The sequence below is a fragment of the Camellia sinensis genome, chromosome 5 (genome assembly GCF_055761805.1).
Source record: "Camellia sinensis isolate YWXY chromosome 5, ASM5576180v1, whole genome shotgun sequence".
In the NCBI taxonomy this organism is placed as follows: Eukaryota; Viridiplantae; Streptophyta; class Magnoliopsida; order Ericales; family Theaceae; genus Camellia; species Camellia sinensis.
In genome coordinates, this window is record NC_138965.1 from 82,531,313 (window position 1) to 82,558,399 (window position 27,087).

Consider the following 27,087-nt stretch of genomic DNA (forward strand, 5'->3'; position numbering starts at 1 on the left):
AATTAGTATGTTTGGGATGATTTTTTGACTTTTTACGACAAAATATGTAAAAAGTAAAGAAAAAAGAATCTTTAACTTTTTAATATGAATTATTAATTTTTTGACTAATTTAATAATTTTTTAATTTTTTAACTAAAATGGAGGATTTGCATAGGAGGCTTGAGTTTTGCGGATGCGGGTCAAGGGCGGATCGCCCACCTCTGATCCTCACCAACCCGCCCTGCCCGTACTAAATTAAATTATTATTTTTTTTATTCCAGCCTTGGAAGTTTGTTCGCAGCAGCCCCAAACAAAAAGAACTTTGCAAACCCCTCTCCCTCTCCCTCTCTCAATCTCAATCTCAAATCCCTAATCCCTACTACACAAAGCTTCATCATCTCCTCCATCAGTCGACGATCGAGGAGCAGCAACGGGCGACAGTCGACGGCGAGCTGCGAGCGACGGTAATTTTTCCCGTCTTCTCTTCTTCTTCTTCCATTCTCCTCTTTTGTATGTTTCAAATATACAATTTCAGAAACTAATTTCTAAATCTATTTTTGTTGATTTTCAGATCTAATTCTTATCATTGATTTGGAGTTTTTTTTTTGTGTGCAAAAGAAGGTAATATTTATTGAATTGTTCCATTTAAGATATATTGTGTTGAATTTTTGGTATTCAGGATTGTTTGTTTATTAAGTCAGATTAAATTTTATTAGACTTAAGATTTGGGGGAATTTCTGTTTTGGGGGACATCCTGTGGTTTAAATTGCTAAGAGGTATTGGCAGGATGATCCCTTGTGCTGCTTCTGCTGCTGCTGTTGTTTTTTTGTTTGGTTTTTGGTTTTTTTGTGTTTGTGGTGTATTAAAATATAGGGCTTCATTTTTATTATTTTAAAAAAAATGAAGCATAACAAATTTTGGGCCTAAATAAGGCCTAAAAACTAGTGAATTATGAGTTGAAAAAATGTTGAAAATATAGAATGTCTAAACTGCCAAACCGATTGCATCGATTCGCCAATCCCCATCCGCCAACTAAGCGGACAGATGCGGATTGATTTTTTTCAATCTGCCTATTTTTGGGCAGATGGCGGACGGGATGCCAGCCGACCCAACCCGAACTGCGAGCACCCTCCACACCCAAAAATGAACACCACCATGTACAAAAAGGAAGGAAAGTTCCTAGCGCTCTGTATCTCTTGTCTTCTACACAAAATGGGTCGTGTAGTGATTTCACTCGTTCCGTACCTTCAAATATCGATCAAAACCCTGAAAGAAGATTGATGATCTGACATTGAAACTTCCATTATCTCAATCACAATCAGGTAAAAGAGCAACATGATAAATTTAGCTTCTTCTTCTTCCTTTTTTTTTTCCTTCTTAAGATTCAGATTTAGTGTTATTCGGTTGATGTGCGCTTGTGTTGCAGCAAATTGGATGATTATGGTTTTAGTTAGTAATTTGAGGGTTTGATTTCGGTCTACGTGTCGTTAATTAGAAAATGTGAATTGGGTTTCTTGACATGTTAGGGTTTGAGTATTATGACAGCAATCTTGATTTGGGGTTCGTATTTTATGGGTAGAGCTTAAATTGTTTTTTTGAACTCAACCGGAGACACTACCGGCCATCTATTAAGCGCTCTTGAGTCTGATCATAATACAAAATGATTTGGATTTGAGGGACTCAAATTATTGGTGGGGGGTAGTTGTTATTATCGTTTTGTTTGGACCCGAGTGGCTTTTAAGGTTATAATTTTATGTTGATTAGTGTTTTTTTTCTTTTCAAAAACAAATTGGTTGAGCTGATTTCAGAATAACCACCACATCCACACTACCACAAGAGATTTCCCTGGCTGGGGATTTGAGTTAGGTGTAGTAGGTTAGTGTGATCATTGTGTTGGGATTTTAGTTGTTTTAACTTGATTTGCTTTGATGATGATTTATGAATGAATATGGTGAAGCTTGTCCCAACTGAGTAATAAAATTCCCAGGTTAAATTTCTGAGGAACCCTTACTATTTTGTTATTTTGGTTTCCTGGAAAATGAGAAATTTGACTCACCCAACCCCAACATAGCTTCCTGGCTAATATATAAGTTGAAACCTCAGTCTCTTAAGATTTAAAAATAGCAAATATTTTTCCGGAAATTGACCATATCAACTTTAATCATTGTTGTCACTTTTATCACGCATAATATCCTATTTCATGCTTTTGAGTTGTCTGCAATTCTAATTTGAATTTTGTGAATGCTGCCTATACACAATTTGCTGACCTGAGTTCTTGTCAGATTTCTTCTTGACTTCTTTTAAAAAAAAATATATATGAGGATGCTGTTTATTCACATTCCAATGATCAGACCTGTTCCATTTCATTCTCTAAATAGCTTGTGAGCTTGCTTGTCAAGCAGTGGATTCTTGTAAACAGCTAGAAAAATACTTGGCTCTTTGCCAATGGAGAAAGGAAAAGCTTCTAGCCTATTTGTTAATGATGGTTCATTCATGGAGAAATTCAAACAGCTCGAACAAGAGAAGGGTCCTGCATTAGGGGAGTCTAAACCGGGCCAAACTGTATCAGGGACTTCAATTCCTAAGCCTATCGTTAGTAAAACCAGCTTTGAATCTAAGGCTAATGATTTTCGCAAAACCACCCCAGTTGCTTCAAGTGGCAAACTTGCATTCAGCTTGAAACAGAAGTCAAAGCTTGTGGCACCCTCTGTTAAGTTAAGTGAAGATGAGGATGAAGAAGAAAGTGTTGCTGGAAATGCATTGGGTAATGAGCCAGCAAAACGGCAGAAGTTGGGTCAGCCTGATGCCTCTGAGCAATCATCTAAACAAGTTGATGTTGGTAATTACTTCTTGTACAAGTATTTACTTATTTGGTTGAATTGGGATTGAAGTTTTGGTTGGATCTTGTGATTATTTCTCTTTCTGAATGTCAAGCAAGGCGTAAGAGGCCCAAATTGTGCATATATCTTAGTTAATTAAATGTCTTTCCACTTCTTATTATAACATATGTTTCTGGTTTGCCTTATTACCTCGTGCACATGCAAGCTGAAGTAATTTCTGTTGCACACATGTGGAAGTACATGGTAGATAAACTGATCTTTTTCTTGCCTTTTCTAGTCAAAGTTAGATATGCATGCAATGGCTATTATAATTTAGATGTTATACCACTTTTCTTATGTTGTATAGTGTCCTTACTTAATTTCACAATGGTGTAATGCATGACAAAGTTGGATTTACCATTTTTATATATGATTTAGGTTAATTAGATGATAACTGTTGTTGGGTAATAGCATATTTTTTCTAATTTGCTACATGATACAAGTTTGGATGGAAGGATGTTGCCTTGCATTATCTGCCCCGTTCTTGGCATTTTTCAACCCATTACCATGTTTTCTTGAGCTGATTATTAGCTCAAATTTGCAAGGAATTCATGTTATGTTAAAGACCTCTAAATCAGTATGGGGTCTAGTGGTGGTTGTCTTCTTTGTGTGTGTGTTTTTTTTTCCCTCTTAAGACATACACGGGCTCTAGTCACTTTTCAAATTTTTTTGGACCGTCTTCTTTACTTTGCTTGATTAGTCTTGGTTTTAAACCACCTGTCATCCATGCACTGTTCACTGTTAACACCTTTCTTTGACCTATCATCATTTTGTACTAGTTTTGATGGTCTAAGGAAACCCCTTGAGAATTCTTTTCACTCTTCAGTATTATGTAAAACCAAGATTTGTCCCCCCTCATTAGTGCACTGATTTTGCGGAAATTATCTCGGGGTGCCGCTTCTCTACTCTTCAATTGGTGGATGAAGAGGACAAAACATTCTTGAATTGTTCTTGTCTCATGAATGCAGCTTATAACTTAAGTCATTATCAACATTGGTGGAAAGAGATGTTCAATGAAAGATTTGGAAAATGTGGACGCCTGCTACAAGAGTAATTTTCATTCCCTTGTTCATGCTCTTGGTATTAATCAGTTCTTTAAGTGACATGCAGCACCACCTCCCCCGAGCGACCCTACAGTGAAGAAAGTTGCTGACAAGTTAGCAAGTTTTGTGGCAAAAACTGGAAGGCAGTTTGAGCATATTACACGGAAAAAGAATCCTGGAGATACTCCTTTTAAGTATGTACCCTCTTAAATGTCAATATTTTGTCAGTGCTATATATCCTTAGAACCTTAGTTGCATGACCTTTTTTTGTGCATTTGTTTTGTTTTTAGTTTATAATTATTTGTAATTGTATGATTAATGGGGGAGTCTTCTGTTGTTTGTAACTTTATAATTACTTCGGGCTAATAATGTTATTGTGATAGATGTGCACATCAAAGCTTTTGTTGGGAGAGTATCCCATTATCTGTATTTGTATGGTTAATTAGGGTGTTAGAGATCTCTGTTGGTCTTTTCATGTTAATATGTTTTGCTGTTTGTAATATCCACTAGTCCACATGATAATTTGAAAGTATCCAATTATTGTGTGTTTTAAACTCATTGAAATCTCTATGAAATTAAATTGATAAATTGAGTTTCACTATATTATTGTATCTTATTAATTGAAATTTAGGCTACAAATTGTATATGGGAGTGATTTCTATTGTAAAGTACATTAGGATACTGTTGAAATCGTGCTTGTTGATTCTGCTGGTTGTATCCCCTAATTGGAGTCACCATAGTGATGGTTCTGATTCATTTTTACAATGCTGTTACAATGCAGAAGAACATATGCCTCTGGTTTGCAAGTGGTGTATCTTTGTGCATGTGTGCCTTTCTTTCTCACTACAAATGAGCTGATTGTGATGCTGTTCAATTATTGAATTTTCCTTGAATCCATGTGAAAAATTAATAAATTATCAGTTGATGATCTTTCTTTCTTTTTTTTTTCTTTTCTTTTTTTTGTTTAAAATCTTTAAAGCTCTTATAGTTATTTCCGTTTCTTTTCCCTTACTTCATAATCTTAGCCATTGAAATTTTGTTTCGATGCTTCTTTTTATACTTGTTTCTAAACTCCTCCACGAACACAACAAAGGCAGTAAACAGGTTTCTTGGCTTTTTTTCTCAACATTGGAATGAATCTCCTTGTCCCGCTCAAGTTTCTTAGCAAGTCTTCTTTATTATCCCCCTTTCGTCAGAATCCCCCAATAACATCATAGCTTTCTTGTCATTAACTTTGAAGAGATCATTCCTGACATCTCCCTTTTCATCATCACATGGAGGAATCACAGCCAAAGGAAAAAGCAATTGCATCTCAGAATTATCATCATTTTGTACCATTCCCCCTTCAGTCCTTCTTCAATTTCATCCAGATTTGACCTATAACCCACATCTGCTTCACTCTTGATCCCTTCTAGACCAGCCTCTTCCAAATAAAGACCATTTGGATCCATCATGTTCATTGGATTATAGACCAGAGGCTCTTTGGCATTGCAAACCCAACTCCATAGGATGCAAGCGATTCTTCTGTGTCCTTCTCCGAACCAACGACTAGCAGCCATAGAAGACCCTCCTTTTAGCTCCCCCTTCACTTGGTTCAATGAAGGTAAGCCCTCCCTATCTATCTTCTATTTTCTAACAACTAAAGCCATCTGATTTCCAATCCCAGAACCAACACCCAAAGCATGCTTTGTGATACCACCAAAATCTCCTCCCATCATTCTCCATTTTTACAAAACCCTCCTCCTCACCATGGTAGAAGAAGGTGGCTCTCGGTTCAACATAAGAGAAGAAGTGCTGGATTGGGCCAAAAAAGAGAACAAGGAAGGGGAAAGAGTTAAAACATCACCTCGTCTATTGGGCTTAGAAGAATTGGGCTGCCCTTATTTCCCTTTGTCATCAAAAGAGGCCTTATCAAAGAAGCACTAATACAGATACAAACACAAGACATAACAATTAAAAAAAAAATTAGGACATGGACACGGCAGTAATATGATAACAAAATATATTTTTTACATATTTTTGTTAACTATGTATAGGAATATAAATTTAGAATACATAGATATGATGGCGGTGTCGGCTACGGGTGTGGGCCTTAGTGCCTTTTTGTTTGATGTGGTTGGTTTGGTTGGAAAGAAATAGGAGAATTTCCAAGAAATTGAGCATTCGGTGGCGTGGTTGGAGGATCGGTTTTTAGTTACCTTGTATAGTTGGTTGGAGTGTAAAGTTGAGCCGGATCTGTTTTTCTTTCTTAGATTTTTTGGATGATGTAATTGGTTAGGCGAGCTTTCTTTCTTTCTCTTGGTCATTTTGTATTAGTTGCATCTTCTTGATGCTTTTCAATAAAACTCATTATTTATCCAAAAAGAAAAAGGAAAAAGAACACAAATATGAAAGGCATCGATATATACACATGGTTATCAATATCGTGATCCAGATCGTAGGTTCATACGATCCTAAATTGTCAAAACGTTCCAAATCGTTGTAGGATTTGTGTTATAGTAGGATCGCAGGTAGGATCGTATAGACTTGCAGTAGGATCATAGGTAGGACCATAAGTAGGATCGTTTGATTTATGATTTTCCACCTTATTTTTAATATGTATCATTCTAATTTGTATTTTTAATAGAAAGTAGAATCTTGCGATCCTCGATTTGATCCACGAGCCCCTCTCACTGATATCCTATGTAGGATCCCAATTTTAACAACCTTGTATATCCATGGTTGTTCTATTATTTTATTTTTTTTTTCTATTTTTGCCCTCTTTATTTTCATATATTTTAACTTTGACCCCAAATCAACTTTCTAAAATTAAAAAAATTTTGGTCCTTAGGCATGTCCAAACATAGGACACATGTGTCCATGAAGTGTCACCGTGTCTTGCAAAAAACCAAAAAAAAAAAAATTGACACATGGACACGAGTGTCCCCTTCGTGTCAGTGTCCTTACTATGTTAGACACGGACATGCCACCCATCTTTGGGGTGTTTGTGCTGCTTAGGGCCTTATTAACTTGTCACAGTCCCAAGTCTGTTCCCTTTGAACGGGCCCAAATTTTCCCACCTACTTTTGTGTTGCACTCCTCATCCATCTTATAAACCCTATAAGTAGGCCCCCCCATTTCACCCAATTTCTTAGCATGTCCATCCACATTCCCTACCAGCCCACCTGCTGACTAGGCCTTCTATCATCATCCACCATAGCCCCCTAGAAACCACATGTGAACCCTTAAGGGGCCTAACCCAAGATTGTCACAAATTTGACCTGAATCATGAACCAACCCTAAATAAGACGTAGCTTTTCAAAATATTTAATTGGAAAAACCTTTATGCCATAGCCGTGACCTGTTTGATTACATGAGAACATGGATTTCAATGAAGTAGTGGAATTTGAAATTTATTTTTGAAGTGAAAATTAGGGCATCAAATTAGGAAATTGCATTCTTTTTTCTGTTTGAAGACTTGAGAAATCTCACGTGAGAAACATTTCAGACTCTACATTTGTACGGTGGACTTGATACGATGACTACGTAGTTTTTGATATTCTGAGGCTAGCTCTAGTTGATTTTCCCTAACGCTACAAAACTCGCTTTCTTTATCATTTCATATCATCCCCTTTCTTGGTTTATGATGTAATTATAAGTCATGTTATGGCCATTAAAAAGGAAAAAAAAATGATGAGATAGCTCATTTATTAACCATTTTTAATGAGTTTCTATCAGTTTGTTTTGACTCTGCTTCAGATTTTGACATGGACATTATTGTGCTTCTTGTACGCTTGGTGTTTAACGATTTTATCTTATTTCAGATTCTAATAAAATTTTAACTTTCAGGTTTCTATTTGATGAAAACTGTGCTGATTACAAATATTATTATTACCGGCTTAGTGAAGAGGAAAAGGCTCTGTTATGGGCCAGGGATTCCCAAACATCACAAAGTGGTTGGTACACAAATTTTTATATTTTATTCACTATATACATGCTGTTGGGCATCACTTATCCATGGAACTTGGGAATATTGGTTTGTGCAATTTGGTGGAAGGACTGGAAGCAACTTTTGTACTGCAAATGGTTCCTTTTAATATGGGCTGAAATTTTTAGCTGTGGTCTTGTTAGAATGTAGATGCACTAGGCTAGACTAGGATTTTCTTCGATCTGCTGCATTTTGATAATTTTTTTTATGGACTAGAATCTTAGTTTGGAAAATCAGTAACAGGTTGATTATAATTTTCTTCTCGAACCTGGTGCATCACTTGGATTCTGTACTTAGGCTCACTCATTCTTATCGTTTTTCATTTTGTTTTATGCATAACCTTTTTGATTTTCCATTGTTATAGTACATGTTGATCACGGGCACTTTGTCTCTGTAGGTGGCATAAGCACTGCAGCTCTTAGTCCGACAAGTGGGCCTCAGAGGTCACTTCAGCAGCATTCGAATTATCAAACTCCTGCTTCAGCTTTATATGAAGCTATTGAGGATACAACAGCTTCTATGACATCAGTTCAAACTACATCAGCAGGACGATCTGGTTATGGTACTCCCTTTTTCTTTCCTGTTGTTGTTCATCTTCGTTTTTCTTTTGAAGTTTTGAATTTGATGGATTGGGTGCTGTTCAGTTACACTCAGTTTCAGCAATCTTGACTGGCCTTGATAGCAGTCAAGATGTGATGACACTCATAATGCTTTTGAAGCTTAGTTTTCTGTCAAATTATTTTGGGTTTGAAAAATGCTCTTTTGTCCTGGTGTTTGGCCTTTTGCCGTAGATTTGAAGATCATTTATATCTGGTTTGTATTTACATCCGATAGATGACATGTAAGGGGTGTTTGATAATCGAATTCAATAATTAATACTAAATTTATTTAGTGAAAATAAATTAAGTGTATTTGATAACCACAACTAATATTACTAAAATGTTGAGAGGTATCTTAAAAACAGATTAAAATTTTAAGTAATATATGTTCAATGCTAAGGGGTTGTTTGAGATGTTCTAAATAAGTATACTTTTTTACTTTTTATGAAATATGGGTTGAGTTTGACGTGATGTGTTAGAGAGGTGATGTGATTTAAATAAGATGATGTGACTTAAATAGGATAGTAATTTTTTGACTTTTTGGCTTTTTTATGAGATGCCAAACCTAGCCTAAATTTTCAACCAGTTATACTTGTGTCTCTGTTGAGGTACCGTAATCACCCTCCACTACCATCACCATTATCACCACCACCATCAACATTGCTACCAGCCCACTTTCACTGTCACTATTGCCAAAGTTTTTAAAGGCGAATGCGTACCTTGAGGCGTTTACCCCTCATGAGGCGGGGCGTAAGCCTCAGGACGTTGAGGCGCAAGCATTTCAAATTTCAAATTTTAATATTAACTGAATAAATTAAATATTTTTAAATAGTTAAAAAAAATAAAAACAAAATTAAATATAAATGTGTAAATACTTTTCGCTTTAATGCGTTGAACATTTTACTGCATAGAAGGAAGTTTTCCTTCATTGAAAGAGAAATCGATATTCTTAACTTCAGTGATTGAGTTTCTCACTTGACCATTAACTGTGTTTTTCTTGATTGATCATTTACTTAATTTTTCCTGTAGAATATAGTTGTAAAAATGGATTCTTTTTAATTTTTTATGTTTAAACAATCTAATAAGTTTAACAAATGTTCAGGGCAACTTCTGCATGTGCATACTCCTCACATGCTTATGCGCAAAAAGCGTAAAAAGTGCACTTAAGGCGCATGTCTCAAACTATGATGCGCAAGCCTTTGGGGAGTAATGCCTAAAAATCAAAGCTTTGATGCGTTTTACCTTAGCCTCAATGCGAGGCGAGCATCGAGGCGAGCCTCAAGAAAGCCTTTTAAAACTCTGACTATTGCTATCACTATTGCTACCACTACATCACCACCACCACACAATCACAAGTACTGCTACCGCTACCGCTACCGCTACCGCAACCACCATCTCCGTCACCACTACAACACCACCTTTGTTGTCACCACCGTTGCCCTATTGTTACGACCGTTACCTCTTCCCTACCTCCACCATGTTGTTGCCAACTTGCCACCACTATCCCATCTCCACTCAACCACCGCCATTGCTACTGCTAGCACTCCACTTCCACCACCACTCGCTTCTCCCACCGCCCCTACCACTACCATTCTCACCATCTTGCAACCACCATTATTATCGACAACCCCACCACAACCACAATCACAACCATCATCAATACTACCACAATTGCCGCTGCCGCCGCCACCACCGCCGCCACCACCACCAATGTCATCATCACCTCCGTCCTTCCAACCCAGTGTTTAAAAAGCTTTAGGAGCATCGGGACGCCAAGGTCACCTGGAGCCTAAGCGTCGAGGCGTTCCACCTCACCAAAGCGAGGTGCAAGTTATAAAAGTTAAACAAAATATCAATATAGCACAATTTTCACCATAAACAAATATTTATAGAATTCTAAAATGAACAAAACAATATTCGACATTCCAAAAACTGTGAAAGTAACATCAAATAACAAACATAACAACTTAATAATACACAAAGTTGAAAACTACTAAACATCTAGTGACTAGTCTCATGGATGCATTATCCAAGAACTTAATAAGAAGCGTCATCTCCATCATCTTCTTCATCATCATTGGATTTATATCCCTCCACATCCTCCTCTTCTTCCTCATCTGAATCTACATCTTCCCATTCCTCTTCATCTACAAGTCGACGTGAGCTTGAACCAATTGGAGTTGTCCTAGTTGTGGTTGGTCTAGTTCTTTGGCTACTTTCCTCAACTCCAGCAGCTCCAGCAACATCATTCCACCCCAAAGAATCATCATCATCATCATCAAACACAGGCTCATTCTCCATTCTCCCAATCAGCCATTTATTGCTTTCATCAATATCTTTCAAAGAGATGGGATCAAATTTGCCACGTGAAATGTATCGACATTTCAATGCTCTATTATACTTGATAAACACCAAATCATTGAGACGTTTTTGAGCTAGCCTATTTCTTTTTTTACTGTGAAGCTGCAACAATAAATAAAAAACATTTAAATTCATATATAACTAAAAAAAATTTGGAAGAAAATTTTAGAGTTTCCCAAATTTGACAACGGATACTCACATGTTCAAACACACTCCAATTCTTCTCGCAACCAGATGAACTACAAGTAAGATTAAGAACTTTGATGGCAAATTGCTGCAACTCAGGAGCATCATGACCATAAGAACTCCACCAATCAGCTGTAAATGATTATTACTTAACACTTCACAAATAATTAAACTATAAGGAATTGACTACTAACTTAATTTTGTGGATGAACATAGATCATCTGGTACCCTTGTAGTTCTTTGTCTAATTGCCATAGGTATTCTAAAAAGTCCTTTAGCATTTTCATATTGTTTTAAGTCTGTAGTAACTTTATCTTGGACCTCTAGTGCTGGGATCAACCTTGATATACATTGATATAGGCCTGATACGATTTCTTTGTCCTTTGCAGCCCTTGGATCTTTGTAAAAAAATTCTGGATTTAAATAAAACCCAGTTGCATGTAAAGGGCTATGCAATTGAACATTCCACCTTTGTTCAATGATTTGAAACACATCTTTGTACTTCTCTTCATTTCCACTGAAGCTATTTGCAATAGCTTCCTTAGCCCTATCCATAGCCTCGTAAATGTAACCCATTGGAGGCTTTCCTTCACCATCAACCTTTCTTAGTACACGAACAATAGGACATGAAAATTGGAGGGCAAGGTGACAATGGTTCCAAAATGAAGGCATTAGTAGTATTTGAGCTGTCTTCTTACCTTGTGGCTCCTTCGTCCATTTGCTTTTGATCCACTCCTCTGAAGTGAACATCTTTTTCAAATTGTTCCTTTGTTGACAAACCCTTTGTAAAGTTGAGAAAGCCGTTGCAAATCTAGTTTTGGCAGGCTTAACTAACTCCTTCAATTGAGTAAAACGCCTCATCATATTCAACAAAGATGGTCGGTTATAAATGTAATCATGTATCCCAATTGCCCTTTCAAAGGTCTTCTTAAAATAGGGTAATTTGAAGATATCTTCCAACATCAAATCCAAACAATGGGTTGCACAAGGCGTCTAATACAAGTGGGGTCTCTTTGCTTCCAAAAGTTTCCCTATTAGAAGTAACAACCAAAACACAAAATTAATGATATGAAACAAAATGATTTATGTTGCAAACTAATAACATAATAAGTTTTTCTAAAGATTTTTACCTGCCAAGACATTTGCCCGCACTATCCGTGGCAACTTGGATCACATTAGCTTCTCCAATTTTCTCCACAAACTTATCAAGCAAATTAAATATCTTATTTCCATCCTTTGAGTAACTAGATGCAGCAAATGGATTCAATAAACATGGTGACTCTCGGACAATTCACTAAGAAATTAAGCAAAGTCCTATTTCTCTGATCTGTCCAACCATCGCACATTATAGAACATCCATACTTTACCCAATCGTCTCTATGTTCCTTCATCAATTTGTTGACGTGATTCACTTCTTTTTTGAGGTAAGGAACTCGTATCATGTGGAAAGTTGGTGGGTTTCAAACCAGGGCCAAATTGCCCGATAGCTTCCATCATTGGCCCAAAGCTGTCATAATTCACTGCATTGAAAGGAATCCCAATGTCATACATCCATCTTGCAATTCTAACATACACCCGTTGCATTAACTCTTTCCTATAGGGTTCATTTTCATCAATTTTATTTTGCTTCCCTTTGCCTTTTTGTTTTTGCGCCACCACATCTGGATTAAGTGTGAAGAAACAATCCATAGGCCCTATCTTTCTAGGCTTTTTAAGTTTGGATTGAACAGAACCAGACTTGGTTCTTTGAGTAGAACCTTGAGTAGGAATGGGCTTTTTACCATGCTGAGGGAGTTCTACAAGATCATCCTCATCCTCAAAATCTTCTTCATCAACCATATCATCAAAATCGCGCATCAAGTTGATTTGCTCCTTAACTTGCTTTTTTTTTTAGCCATAAACTCAAAAATCTCATCTCTAACCTCAGTTGGGCATCTAACACATTTAGTCACATTCCTATACCCTCCAACAAGATGTTGCTTAACTCGACAGATATCCCCATTCATCTCTTTTCCACAAAAATTGCATTTGAACTTAATTAGGTTTCCGGGATTTATCATCGTTGAATACTTCCATGTTGGATCGTTCTTTCCACTTTCAGCACTCGGCATTTGACTCGTCAAGTTACAAAGGATTGAGAACCAAAGAAGAACAAGCAATTGAAAATATCAAATATGCAATTATTGGTTTAGGGTTTTTTTTTTTTTTACTGGACAAGGAAAGGCAAGAAAAAGACAGAGACTAGAGAAGAGAAGAATAAAAAAATGAAGAAGAAAGAATAAAAAAAAATTGAATAAGAAACCATCGAAGAGAAGAGAAGACAGACGAAAGAAGAGGAGGAGAAAAAATGAAAAACAGAGAAGAAGAAGAAGAAACGAAAAACAGAGAGAGAAGAGATGAGAGAAGAAGAAACGAAAAACAGAGACGGAGATGACGAAGAAGAAGAAGAAGAGAAGAGAGAAGAAGAAACGAAAGAGACGAACCTGAAGACAACGTCGATGTCGAAGCTCACATCGATGCTGAAGCTCAAATTTTGATTGCAATAGATTTAGGGCTTCGTCTCACAAACAGATTTGTATTTTATAAGAGTTTTAATCTTACGTGGCTAGTACACAAACACAAAACAGGTCAGTCCGAGCCGAAGCGCACGAAGCGTGCGCTTTTAGCCTAGGCGAAAGGCGCACACCTCAGCGCCTTACGTGCGTTTCTCGCAATGCGCCTCGCTTCGTCTACTTCAAGTGCCAACACTGCGCCTCGCCTCGCTTCGTTTAGCACCTAGGCTCGCTTTTTAAAAAAACTGTTCCAACCACTACAGCCACTATTGACATGCTACTACCACTACAACTATCCTGCCACCACAAAACCACCGTTGTAGTCATGCCACCACAATCACTTAATTACCATTGCCATGACGACCCTACAACTATCACTACCACAACCACTGTCAACAACACACTGCCAACACCGCTGCCACTTCACCAACATACCACCATCATAACATAAAATTTGGGAGGAAAAAAATTTATAAATTTTAAATTTCAACTTGTATGTGTCAAACAACTTGATTAAATTTAATGCTTAAATTTCAGTACATAGCGAGCATGATTTTAGAATAAAAAATTCAACATTCACGTTTCGGTACTTGATTTTCAGTTTTCAGTTTATCAAACAATACCTAATTTTGCGTTTGAAAAACACATTGTTTTTGGTCTTTTGTCTTCAAGATCATTTGTACCTCGTGTGTGTATTTACATATGGTTGATCACATGAAAATGATGGTCTAAAAATTAGACTACTAATCAAGGTATTGTCTCGACTATTAGGGCCAGTTACATGAATTTTTCTTTGCCATTCCACTTGAGCAATGGCTGTAAACTACATGCCAACATATATTTTCTTATTATCTCAAGCCCTGTTAAGCTCAATTGTCTGTTCCCTAGTATTACTGTCGGTGTGGATGCGGACTGCGTGACTCTTCCTATATGTGCTATTATTGGTCTCCATTGTATGACCAGACGATGTTAATCGATTTTCCTCAGTTGTGTTAAAGTTAAAACACCCAAAATAAAACATTGCTCAGAACAAGTATATCAAAATGTTATTCTTGCAAAATTAAATAAAAGTAGATTGGAAACTACTTTTTTTTGCCTACAGAAATCTAGTTCCATTTTGGATATCATTGTAGGCAGCATCTCCATTACATGAGAAAATCAACTTCACGAGCTACCATGCTGCAGAGGATAACAGAACTGAGATTGGATGATAGTTATATTCCAACATGAAGTATTAGTAATTAAAATCTTAACTGTCAAACTCAAGCAGTTTGAAATGGACGCATCTGGTCAATTGAACTTGCGTCACATATCTTGCAAGTGTCGGGACATTTTACGTGGCACAGATCTTGTCACAATTTATTTGAGACTCTAGAATGCACTATATGATGTTGCATGTTTCATGCTCCATTTTCATTCATTTGGGATGGTCGAATTTGTTCTAATTTGTCACTATACACCTGTGTTACCAAAAAATGTTAATACCCTAGTGAATTATGTATTGTTATGCACATTCCGAAACATGATACACTTCCATTCCAAAACGGTAAATTAAGTGATCCAAAGCGATTGCAAAAGTTTTTTTTAAAATATATTTCCTTAAATGTTACCTTAGGAGAAAAAAAATAAAATATAACAAACTAAAATCTAAGGTGAATTAAGTTTTGACAATACAAAAAATAAAAAATGGGTCATAATGCTAAAAAATGTTTTACTACATGGAAAAAAGAAGAAAAACCTACATTTTATTGGATGCCTAATTGTTAAAAAAAAAAATTAGAGCATGTGGCGTACCACATTTCCATTTCTGTTCCACATACTTGAATGATCTAGTTCCAAGTAACATAGCTATGCACTGACTTTGGGAACTTGCTTTCTATTGCTATTGCGATTCTGCTCTCATTCAGCCAATTTCTTCCAGTCTTACTCATTTAGGGGGTGAGGCTTGTGTCATGCGACAGATGCAAGCTGGATTTTGAAGCAAAAAGATCCCTTTGAAATCTTTATTCTTATTCTTATTCTTATTATTATTATTATTAATGTGCGATCACTCAGTACCTGTCCTCGACCCACCCAGAAATGCAGAGTCCTGATTAAAAATCTTTCTAATACCTGATCCCTTTGTCTTTAGTTGTTTTTACTATAGTGTATCTGACTTCCTATTAACTGTATCTGTTGAGTGGATCGTAAAGCAACATTGTTTCTAGAATGTAGTGGGACAGCAAAGCCTGGTAAATTAATGTGTCAGGCTTTTAGACTTGCAATCATGGGTAGGATTTTCCAAATTCATTGCTTTGTAGTTTTGATATGGATTATGAAAAAGACTTGGTTTTTGGCGCTTCACATTATGGTCATCATCTACCAATGCTATTTCTGTACAGATCTTCTTTATGCCCTGGGGCCCTTGATTTTTATGACCCTCAAGGCTTTTATGCCAAAGAAAATCTTGTCTTATGGTTCGCATTATGTTTTATTATCATATGGGAAGGGGCAGGTTTGTATTTGACATGTCATGAGCATCTCATGAAAGCTTATTTTTATCTTGCATGTCATTAGCCCACTTGTCTTGACACACACCATTCAAATCACAAATTTCTAGAGATTGGAAAGTGGTTTGTGATGTATGGATATTGTCTTTTAGTTTTGGTTCTTTTGGTGTTATGGTTGTTTTCACTAAAGAGGACGTCTTGTCCTCTTTTTGTTTTCCCTTTACCTTTTACTAATAAAATCTATGTTTGTTGCTGATTAAAAAAAAAAAAAAAAAAAAAAATCACATTATTTACTTTGTCTAATACTTATATTGGAATTATACTCATGTTTTTAACTAACAGGTGAATCTAGTGCCCCAGCTGGTGCAGATCGTATAGCAATGATGGAGTTTTATATGAAGAAGGCTGCACAGGAGGAGAAGAGGAAACAACCTAAACAGTCAAAAGATGAAATGCCTCCACCTGCTTCCCTTCAAGGTTCATATCTTTATCTTGATTGGAGTCAGATGCATCCTTGTTTCTGGAAAGCATGTTTGTGTTTGTGCCTAACTACTCTGCTGATTGCTTCTCTGAAAGATTCTACTCAATGTTTATGTTGTCTGTAATTTATGCATCACATTTTCTTGCTTTTTTGGTATTATAGCTGCTCCTTCGAAAAAAGGTCATCACATGGGTGATTATATCCCACAAGAAGAGCTCGAGAAGTTCTTGGCTACCTGTAATGATGCAGCTGCTCGGAAAGCTGCCAGAGAGTCTGCAGAAAGGGCAAAAATCCAGTCTGACAATGTTGGTCACAAACTTCTGTCTAAAATGGGCTGGAAAGAAGGTGCTCTGCCCCACTCTCTCTCATCATATATGACTTCAATAAAACATAAGTTGATTTTTCTCTGCATTTTGTTTGCAATATGTTTTGAATGTTATGCAAACAATTTCCTATTCATATTTCTATTACAATTCTTAGTATAATTGCCGACAAAATTGTTCTGTGTACAGTGTTCTTGCTCTAAATTTTTGAGACTTGAAATCTCACATACTTCTAGAAGGGAATCATACATGTTTTGGATACTTGTACTCCGTATCCGATGCTTCTTAAAAGTAATTTAAAATAAAGTTTTGAATGCCAACTTGCCAAGTTGTATCCAATATTTCCAATGCTTCTTGAGTGTTTAGGGACACAAAGCCAGCTTAAATGGCTGCTTACGGATTTTTTAAATTATTTTTTGCAATTCTATGCTAGACTGTTTGCTATAGTTTCCGCGGTAAAATTAACTTAAATAAGTTGCAAAAAGCCGATTATCCTGGATAGGGCTACAAATAAACAAAGCCGTTCGTGAATAAGTTCGAGTTCGGTTTGGTAAGGGCTCATTTGAACTCGGTTCGTCAAATTTTTATTGTGTTCAAGTTCGAGTTTGAGTTCAAGTTTGTTAAAATCTTAATAAACAAGCCCAAACATATTGACGATCGGCTTGTTAGCTCGGCATGCTAGCTGTTCGTTTAATATTTATTTAAATAATGTAAAAATATGTATAGAAAATAGGATAATATGTTATTTATATATTTAAATAATGTAAATAATAGGCAACTATAGATAATACATGTATATAGTGATGGTAGATATTATTATTTTGGTAAGATATTGACTTTTTTTTAGAATGTTTTATATATTGTATATATAATTGTATAATTAAAGTTTCAATTGTAACTTTAGTCTCATACGCAAGTATGAATTTATAATTTCTTTGGCTCGTTAAGGCTCGTGAACATACTTGAGTTTGAGTCAAGCCTAAGCCAACTCGGCTCGAGGTTGGTTCATTAAATTTTTATTGAGCTCAAGTTTGAGCTCAAATTCGAACTCGTTAAAATCTTAATAAATAAGCCCAAATATACTAAAGCTTGGTTTGGCTCGGCTCGGCTCGGCTCGGCTCGGCTCGGCTCGGCTCGGCATGTTTGCAGTCCTAATCCTGAAGCTGGGCAGGGGTGCTTACAATTTCTTGAACATTGGTATGCAATATCCTTATTACTGTGACAGTGTTAGGAATTAACCCTTCTTAACTAAGATCGGTGAGACACGGAATAACAAACAAGGAAGAAAAAGCGAATCAAACAAATCACACAAACAAGAATACAAGGATTTACATGGTTCACCTTAGAATAGGGTTACGTTCACGGCTGTTGCGGTTTTCACTATGATAAGAAAAATACAACTCTCTCTTAACCTAAAAGAAGTGCTCCCTCATCTATTTATAAGTATAAAATTAGGGTTACACGAAGCAATATGGGAATTATAAAAGTATCCAAAAAAATTTCGTACTTATTGGACCCCCATCTCCCTTGGGGGGAGGCCTCCCCAAACCCTCCATCGGACGTAGTGTTTGAGTGAACAGTAAGATTGAGTGAATAGCACTTATCAGAGTCTACCGACCCAACAGATAATAGGATTATTGTTAAAAACATAGCTACAGTTCTTTAAACTTGGACAATATGCATCTCCTAAAGAACTATTTAAGCTAAATCATGTTGATTTTGGATGAAATTATATCAATGCAGTAGAGTTCTCAATAGTATGCCTAATATGGGTTTGTATACTACCCTTCCTAATTGAGCCTTTCTTTCCCCCCCGAAATTATAGCTTCATATTTTAATTGATTTACATTGCCCTAGATACTCCGTTGATAGAGTTAAATAGAGAAGAATGATTTATGTAGCTGAACCCATTTGATGGGACTTAAGGCTTGGTTTGGTTGGTTGGTACATTACCCTGAATACTGATGGAGTTTGTCATGAGAAGCTTGATAAAGTCCTTTGCTTTGGTCTGGGCCGCAGGTGAGGGTTTGGGGAGCTCGAAAAGTGGTATTGCAGATCCAATTATGGCGGGTAATGTGAAACTCAACAACTTGGGGGTTGGCGCTCATCAGCCCGGAGAGGTGACTCCTGAGGATGATATATATGAGCAGTATAAGAAGCGCATGATGCTTGGTTATCGATACAGACCAAACCCACTGGTACAACTTTATTTTTTCGTTTTTATTTTTTATGGTGATTGCTAAATTGACTGATCATGGAACCTTTCTTTTTTAATTGGATATATCACTACATATGCTTGACTTACCAAAATATGAAGTGATGTGTTTGGTTCAGATCAATTGTAACTGATTCGATGAATCAAATTCTGAATATTGATCTTATTGATTTCTCCTTACAGAACAATCCTCGGAAATCATACTACTGAGGAACTTTCTAATGCAACAAGCCGCCTGCTGGTTGGGTTGGGGGTGCCTTGAAGAAATAATTTCTTTTTTATTTGTTTATGGGTCAGTTGAATTTCTTATTTCATTGGATTCGATGGAGAACTGATTTTACTGTGTCATAACAAAATCTACTTGAATGATCTTTTATGAGTTTCAATTGTTATTGCCAAACTATTGTCCGTTTAATTTTTGCTATGTTGGTGTCAGTAACAATAGTTTAATACTTTCATATCTATTTGCTTAGCACGTTTAGGAGTGGGGTCCCCAAGCCGGAAATGTACTCCATCATGTCAATTTTTACTTTGAGATTTTAAATATACCAAAAATGCCAGCTAAACGAGACAAAACTACTGGGCTTGGCTTAGCTTAGCTTGAAAGAATAACTGACTTTCAAAATGTGTGACAGTTTAGTTTGCTATTTTGTTTTGAGCGAGTTTCAATCAAGTTTGAGTTTGATTTTCTATGTAGAGTTAAAGAGTGCATATAAGTTTCTTGAACCAAGTGTATATTGTTTTAAAATGTGTTCAAGTTGATATTAACGTTCCGTTTTGGAAATAAGTTATTTTAGTTGTTTTTTTTGACTTTTTAATTTTTTTAGCTTAATTTAAAAAGTTATATTTGGGATGGTAGGTTTTTGTTCTTCTTTTTAATATATATATATATATATATATATATAATTAACTTGATAATTGTCAGAGAAAAAGTAAAATGATTATAAATTAGATGTGCTATTTTATTTTATTGACATGTTGCCGGGAAATTATTATAATATTATGTGGTTGCAATTATTTCTACATGACACCAGCTTCATCTATAAATTCAATCATTTCACAAATTAAAAGTTGACACTTATTATTTTACATCATTATGAGTGAAATTATGGGAGGCTTTATTAGGGTTTCAAACATTTTTTAGTTTTTAATAATGTCAGAAATATATTTTGATTAGCAATTTGGGTAATTTTATTATTGTGTATGAGAATAGTTAGAATTTTTTTCTGTTAATTTTGTTAAATACAAAATTCTGACAAAGGGGGGCATTTGTAATTTTTATAATTATAGAAGACAATTTGTATTTTAAACAAATTTGAAAGAGTTTATTTGTAATTTACCTTATATAATACTTCATCCGTTTCAAAATATTTGTCCCTTTTGGAAACTGTCTCAAAATATTTGTTCCTTTTGAAAACTATTTTTGATAGTATAATTATTATTATTATTTTATTTTATTTTTTATTTTATTTTTTTTTTGTTACAGGGAAATCCTCCCACCCTTCTGCAGGTCCAAGGCAGCGCCCCATGAGGAGATCACCAGGGTGTCCTGTTGTCCGTTCCGAGTAAGAGACTATAACCTGGAAGCTTGTCCCGACCTCCCAAGGCAAGCTCCGATTAAGTCAGGACTCGCACAGCGGGGGAGCATTAAACCCACACCAAGTAGCTGATTAGGCATCCTTGAGGTCCAACCTCCTAACCAACAGCGGGGGAGCATTAAACCCACACCAAGTAGCTGATTAGGCATCCTTGAGGTCCAACCTCCTAACCAACAGTGCTTCGCCCAGGAGATTGGCTCAAGGGGGAGAATTGAACTTGTGACCTTGGGGCTTAAACCCCAAGGCTTTACCACAATGCCCAGGAGATAGTATAATTATTATATTTGAAAAATATTATAGTATAATTATTATATTTGAAAAATATTAACTTTCTAAAATTATCCTTTAGTAGTACAATTATTATACTTCTAAAATATTAATGTTAATGAATTTAATAGAATTAAAAAATAAAAAATTTATGTTATTCTAATCTTTTATTTTTGAAAAAAAATTAATATTTTAAAATAATAAAAAATTAATATTTTAAAACGGAGAAAGTAATTACAAAATTTGGATTGATTTGAGTTGTGAAAATTTATGCACAAGATGACAAATTTTGGCTGAGACTTTGATCAAATTTAAAATTTTACAGTTTTAAAGTGATAAAAATTTTGGGGTTGCACTCAAGTTTTACGTATCGGGTATGGCTGCAAGCAATCATAAAAATCAGGGGGGTTCATTTATACAGCGCCAATCATGGACATCCACCCAGCATCTCCATCAAAATAATTAAATTTGTAGTTAAATGTTAAATAAAAATTTATTTTTCTATTTTAATTAATTATTTTTTCAAATATATTCTCCAAAAATTCTCTATTTTTTACTTTATTCTATTTTTATTTTATTATTTTCTAATTTAATATTTAATATTTAAAAGAGAATTAAAATAATAAATGATCACATTTGTTTAGAGTAGTGATATATAAATAAAATAATAAATTACATTCATATCTCTTAAAATTTAAAGAAATTTAAGGTTTTAATTTACATAACACTTAATCAATTTTTTTTCCATAATTTGTTAGTTTTATGGATAAAAAAGTAATTGTAGTCATCTTTTTTACATTAAAATATATATTTTATTTTATTTATCTTTAAGTCTCGAAACTACCTATATTGGTTCAGATCCGTTTAAGCTTACTAATAAAGAGGTTGATTTAATTATCTCAAAACATATGATTTGTTGTATCCATTCATCTCAATTTGTGCTCTGTTCATCTCAATTTAAAATACAAAATGATATGACACTTTATACTCCGTTCATTTCAATTTAAAATATCTATTATTCTAACTTACATTTTAAAAAATAACACAATTATATCATTTTGATTCAGGTTTTTTTATACAAATTTTGTTTGTAAATAAATTTTCTTAATTTATCAAATGGTGTGTCTGTTTTTTTTTTTTTTTTTTTTAATTTATTCTCATGTATTACAATTGTATTAGTTAAATGATTTCACCACTCGTGTTTATTATTAATATATAGTAATAATTGATTAAATGATAAATAAAATATAATAAATAAATATAATATATTAAATATTTTATTACTTAAAATCAGTTGCTGAATCCTCTTTCCCTAATTACATATAGGTAGTAGAACTAAAGTAGTTAGTCAAGAATTCAATTTGATAAAGTTTATTTCTATGATTTTGTGTTACAAAATAGCTAAGGAATAATGATGTTCTTAGCAAATATTTTTTAAAATGTTTATTCAAATTATGTACTCCCTCCGTCCCAAAATAATGGTCCCTTTTGGGGAATTCAACTTTTTTTGGTAGTACAATTATTGTACTTTTAAAAAGTTGGTTTTCCAAAATTACCCTTTGATAGTACACTTTTTTGAGAATATCAATGTCATAATTGTACTTTTTATATTATTTATGAATTTAAAAGAAGGGCAAAATAGGAAATTTATATTATTTTTGTACTTGATTTTTGAAGAGGGACTAATATTTTGGGATAATAAAAAATAGAATAAGGGACTAATATTATAGGACGGAGGGAGTATATTATAGCTATGGCTCGGACAATTCCGAAAGGTTCTCTCTCTCTCTCTCTGTTTGATGATAGCAACTAATGAGAGAGTCACCTTAATTTTTTTGGGATTTGGGTATATATGAATTAGCATATCACTCGTGTTATGCACGGGTTGTGTTTCACCACTTTGTCTTTTTTTTTTATACTATATTAAAATTTAATATTTTGATACTAATCATATGTGCTGGACTTTTCAAAAAATTCATATGTGATGGACTTTTCAAGGAATTGTTTTCATGCTTGTTCTTAATGTATTAAAATGTTATTATGAGAGATAATAATCCTGTGTTGGATTTTTCAAGGAATTCATATGTACTTCACAATTATTTCTATATATGTGAATTGTGATTTTTAAATATCTTTTTTTTATATTATATTAAAGTGTAATATTTTGATAATAATCATATGTGTTGGACTTTCAAGAAATTCATATGTGTTGAACTTTTTAAGGAATTTTTTTTTTATGATTGTTGTTAATGTATTAAAGTGTTATTATGAGGGATAATAATCGTATGCGTTGGGACTTTTTAAGGAATTCATATGTGTTGGACTTTTCAAAGAATTTTTTTTATACTTGGGGGTTATGAGAAGTTAATAAATGCTAAGGTTTTTTTTTTTAAATAAAAAATTAAAAAATTTAGATTGGGATATTGGAGCTCCAACAAGACTTGAGGGGTTAGAAACCCCACTTTTCTTAATATATACTAGCATATCACCCGTGCTATGCACGGATTGTGTTTACAATTATCTATATATGTGAATTGTGATTTTAAAATTTATTTATTTATTTTTAAATGTCTTCTTTTTTTCCTTTTTATATTATATTAAAGTTAAATATTTTGATAATAATCATATGTGTTGGACTTTTCAAGGAATTAAATGTCTTTTTTTTTAATTATATTATATTAAAGTTTAATATTTTGATAATAATTATATGTGTTGAACTTTTCAAATTTTTTTTTATACTTGTTCTTAATACATTAAAGTGTTATTATGAGAGATAATAATCATATGTGTTGGGACTTTTCAAAGAATTTATATGTGTTGGATTTCAAAAAAAAAAATTTATGCTTGTTCTTAATGCATTAAAGTGTTATTACGAGGGTAAGACTTGGGAGTTCGGAGAAATTAATAAATGTTAATATTTTTTTTAAAATAAAAAAATCAAGAAATTTAGATTGAGAGATTGGAGCTCCCACAAAGTTTAGGGTTAAAAACCCATTTTTGCTTAATATATAGTACTAGCATATCACCCGACTATGCATAGATTGTATTTACAATTATCTATATATGTGAATTGTGAATTGTGATTTTTATTTTTATTTTTTTAAATCTCTTCTCTTTTTTTTTTCCTTTTTTATATTATATTAAACTTTAATATTTTGATAATAATCATATGTGTTGGACTTTTCAATGAATTAAATGTCTTTTTTTTATTATATTATATTAAAGTTTATTATTTTGATAATAATCATATGTGTTGGACTTTTCAATGAATTAAATGTCTTTTTTTTATTATATTATATTAAAGTTTATTATTTTGATAATAATCATATGTATTGAACTTTTCAAGAATTTTTTTTTATGCTTGTTCTTAATGCATTAAAGTGTTATGATGAGGGATAATAATCGTATGTGTTGGGACTTTTTAAGGAATTCATATGTGTTGGACTTTTCAAAGAATTTTTTTTATAATTGAGGGTTGGGAGAAGTTAATAAATGCTAAGGTTTTTTTTTTTAAAATAAAAAATCAGAAAATTTAGATTGGGATATTGGAGCTCCAACAAGACTTGGGGGGTTAGAAACCTCATTTTTCTTAATATATACTAGCATATCACCTGTGTTATGCACGGATTGTGTTTACAATTATCTATGAGAGGGAGATTTATGATCTAGTTTCGACCAAACAAGATTTGGCCGAGGTATTTGGCTTCAAGATTGTGCCGTGGTTTTGCTCAATAATGGCAAAGGGCCTGCGGAGCCGAGCTACTTAGGCTCTTTGGTATGAAGGCCGGTCAAGTGAGAGCTCGGCTGAGACGTCCGCTGCCTAGAAGGGCTTCATGGTTCGTGCGTTGCTCGGTCGGAAGGCGCGCACCCATAGCTCGGCATGAAGATTCATGCCTGAAGCTCGGCAGGAAGGCCTTTGGTTGACCGGAATGACCAATCCCGTGCTCGGCGTCGTTGGAATGTGGTCGAGCACGGCTGAAACGAAGCTCGGTTATTGGAAGCACTTGGTCTTGAAGTGCAGTATGGCTGTTGGCAGCCGAGAAGCTGCAGCCCGGCTGCCGAGCTCCCAGTAGAGTGGGCTGGCAGTTGGGTTAGGTGGTGTTCAGCGAGATTTGTGCTGACAGATGGGATAGCGGAGCCACGCGTCAGGAGTTGACTGGGAGTGGATATGGGGCGCAGAGGGTATATAAGCAGGTCTACGCCCCCCATACGACACACGGACATCTCTGTAAGGGATTCTTACACTCAAACACTCTCTCCCTTCTCTCTATCCATCTTAAGGTGTGTGCTAACTTGATCGTCGGAGGGTTTTTCCGGCCACACACCGCCGGGTAGCTCACCGTTACTTGCTCGCAGGTGATCGGACATCGACGGAGCTCGGAAGAAAAGAGTACGGGCTTGCCGGAATATTTGCTCCCCGTACAATTGGCGCCGTCTGTGGGAAGCTTGACAGACAAAACCTTGTCTTCCAGGCTCATCTGATCGCCGTCCATGGCGAACAACAATGAGTTTCCGTTGTCCGCCATAGACGGAGCCACCCCGGAGTATACCCGAAGGAGAGAGGGACCTCCCGCCATCCATCCAATGGCGGACTTGGAGACGCCCACCGGAGGACAGTCAGGAGACGCGCGGGATAAGCGCGGAAGAAGTTATGGTCATTCACGAAGTCCGGACGGTCATCGGCGGCGGAGGGAATCACATGCCCGACGTCTGGAACACAAGTTGAGGGACCAAGACGCTGTCATCCGGCGAATGGCAGCGGAGATGGAGGAGCTCAAACGGCATGTCAAAGAGAAGGGTATAGCTGGAGTGGGAGACCACAGTGAGCGCACCCAACCCCGCCGTTCAGGTAGTCAGAGTCAGCGGCACATACCGTCCATCTCTATTACCAGAAGTTACAAGGTTGGTGATTCCGATGTGCGCGCAGAGAAGTCCAGCGCGCAAGATAGCACTTATCAACCCTCACATCCGGCGACGACGTCGAGGTACACCTATTCCGCTCGATCAGAAGATTTGCGGGCAGTCTTGGAGGAACGGGCTCGCCGACGGGAGGCACAGAGGATACCGGCTTTCCAGCGGTTATCCTACAGGGTTCACGCCAGCCAGGAGGTCGGAATGCCTCCACCCCGCCTAGCGGCGCCACTCCTTATGGATTCCGACTTGGCAAGGTTGAGCGCCACCCCTTTCTCCGTGGAGATAGAAACAACAGCGCTTCCCGCGGGCTTCCACCAACCTAAGTTCACGCTCTACGACGGAAAAACCGATCCCTATATGCATGTAAGCCACTTCCTACAGGTCATGGCCGGACATAGGCAGAATGACGCTCTTATGTGCCTTATCTTCCCGTCAAGTTTGGGCGAGCTGGGCTTGAAATGGTTTGAGAGGATGCCGGAGGAGAGCATAGAAAGGTGGCAGCAGTTGGCCGAAGCCTTTGTGACGCGCTTCAAAACCAACACCAAAACGCCAAAGGAAGTTGACCACCTTTTCAGTGTCAAGATGGAGCCGGGCGACACACTGAAGGCATACAACTCGAGGTATTGGGAAACCTTCAACGAGATCTTGGATTGCCCGGTCAACCTTGCGATCACGCAATACAAGCGCGGTCTCCCGCTCGGACATAGGCTGAGGGATTCGCTTACAATGAACCAGCAGACATCCATGTGGCACCTAATGCAGCGCATCAATGAGCACATCCGAGTAGAGGATGATGCGGCGACGTCCACCGCGGAGACAACCTCGATGGCAACGGGCAAGTGGGCGACTGGGTTTTAAGGAAGGTCATGGGCAACGCACTAGTGTCGGGTGAAGGCAAGCTAGGGGCAAACTAGGAAGAGCCTTACAAGATAACCGGGCAAGGGGGCATACCACTTAGAAGATTTGGATGGCAAAGGCGTACCCCGGCCATGGAATGCGGCCTTATGTAATTTTTTGAGGGACTTGTTTCCCCTACACTTCTGAATGCAAATACTCTTTTTGTCAATGTAATAGAAGTGAATTACTTTTGCTGAAGAGCTTTGTTGTGTCCGAAATAATAGTGGATGAGGGGCCTACTCTTCTGTTCCAGCCGAGATGATCTACTCCGGATGAAGAGTTGATGATTTGTTCAACTACGAGGTTCCAGCCGAGATGATTTACTCCGGCTGAAGAG

The 27,087-nt window shown here is 36.1% G+C and overlaps 1 protein-coding gene and 1 long non-coding RNA gene across 5 annotated transcripts; both read left to right on the top strand.

Annotated features, from left to right (window-relative positions):
• The first annotated feature begins 231 nt into the window (after window positions 1-231).
• Window positions 232-19,474, top strand: LOC114311312 (SWAP (Suppressor-of-White-APricot)/surp domain-containing protein / D111/G-patch domain-containing protein). 4 transcript variants are annotated; one of them, XM_082869139.1, is made up of 11 exons: window positions 232-443; window positions 551-600; window positions 1,064-1,301; window positions 2,358-2,818; window positions 3,969-4,095; window positions 7,730-7,836; window positions 8,266-8,430; window positions 16,398-16,532; window positions 16,699-16,881; window positions 18,879-19,057; window positions 19,258-19,474. In XM_082869139.1, the coding sequence occupies exons 4-11, from the start codon at window positions 2,425-2,427 to the stop codon at window positions 19,282-19,284; spliced, it is 1,317 nt and encodes a 438-aa protein (XP_082725265.1). In that variant the 5' UTR covers window positions 232-443; window positions 551-600; window positions 1,064-1,301; window positions 2,358-2,424; the 3' UTR covers window positions 19,285-19,474. The 4 variants fall into 4 exon arrangements, with proteins under 4 accessions (XP_082725265.1, XP_028113239.2, XP_028113240.2 ...); XM_028257438.2 differs by having other exon boundaries at window positions 2,382-2,818; XM_028257439.2 differs by lacking the exon at window positions 1,064-1,301.
• A 1,164-nt stretch (window positions 19,475-20,638) lies between these two features.
• Window positions 20,639-21,010, top strand: LOC145790703 (uncharacterized). The gene is made up of 2 exons (XR_014329694.1): window positions 20,639-20,759; window positions 20,829-21,010. It is a non-coding gene; the product is annotated as an uncharacterized LOC145790703 (long non-coding RNA).
• Window positions 21,011-27,087: the final 6,077 nt, after the last annotated feature.

Bases quoted from the DNA above. Each gene is read 5' to 3' on its own strand.
- LOC114311312 (XM_082869139.1), top strand. From the start codon at position 2,425: ATGGAGAAAGGAAAAGCTTCTAGCCTATTTGTTAATGATGGTTCATTC. The intron at 7,837-8,265 runs GTTGGTACACAA...TTGTCTCTGTAG, and splicing joins TTCCCAAACATCACAAAGTG to GTGGCATAAGCACTGCAGCT. The intron at 19,058-19,257 runs GTACAACTTTAT...TTCTCCTTACAG, and splicing joins GATACAGACCAAACCCACTG to AACAATCCTCGGAAATCATA.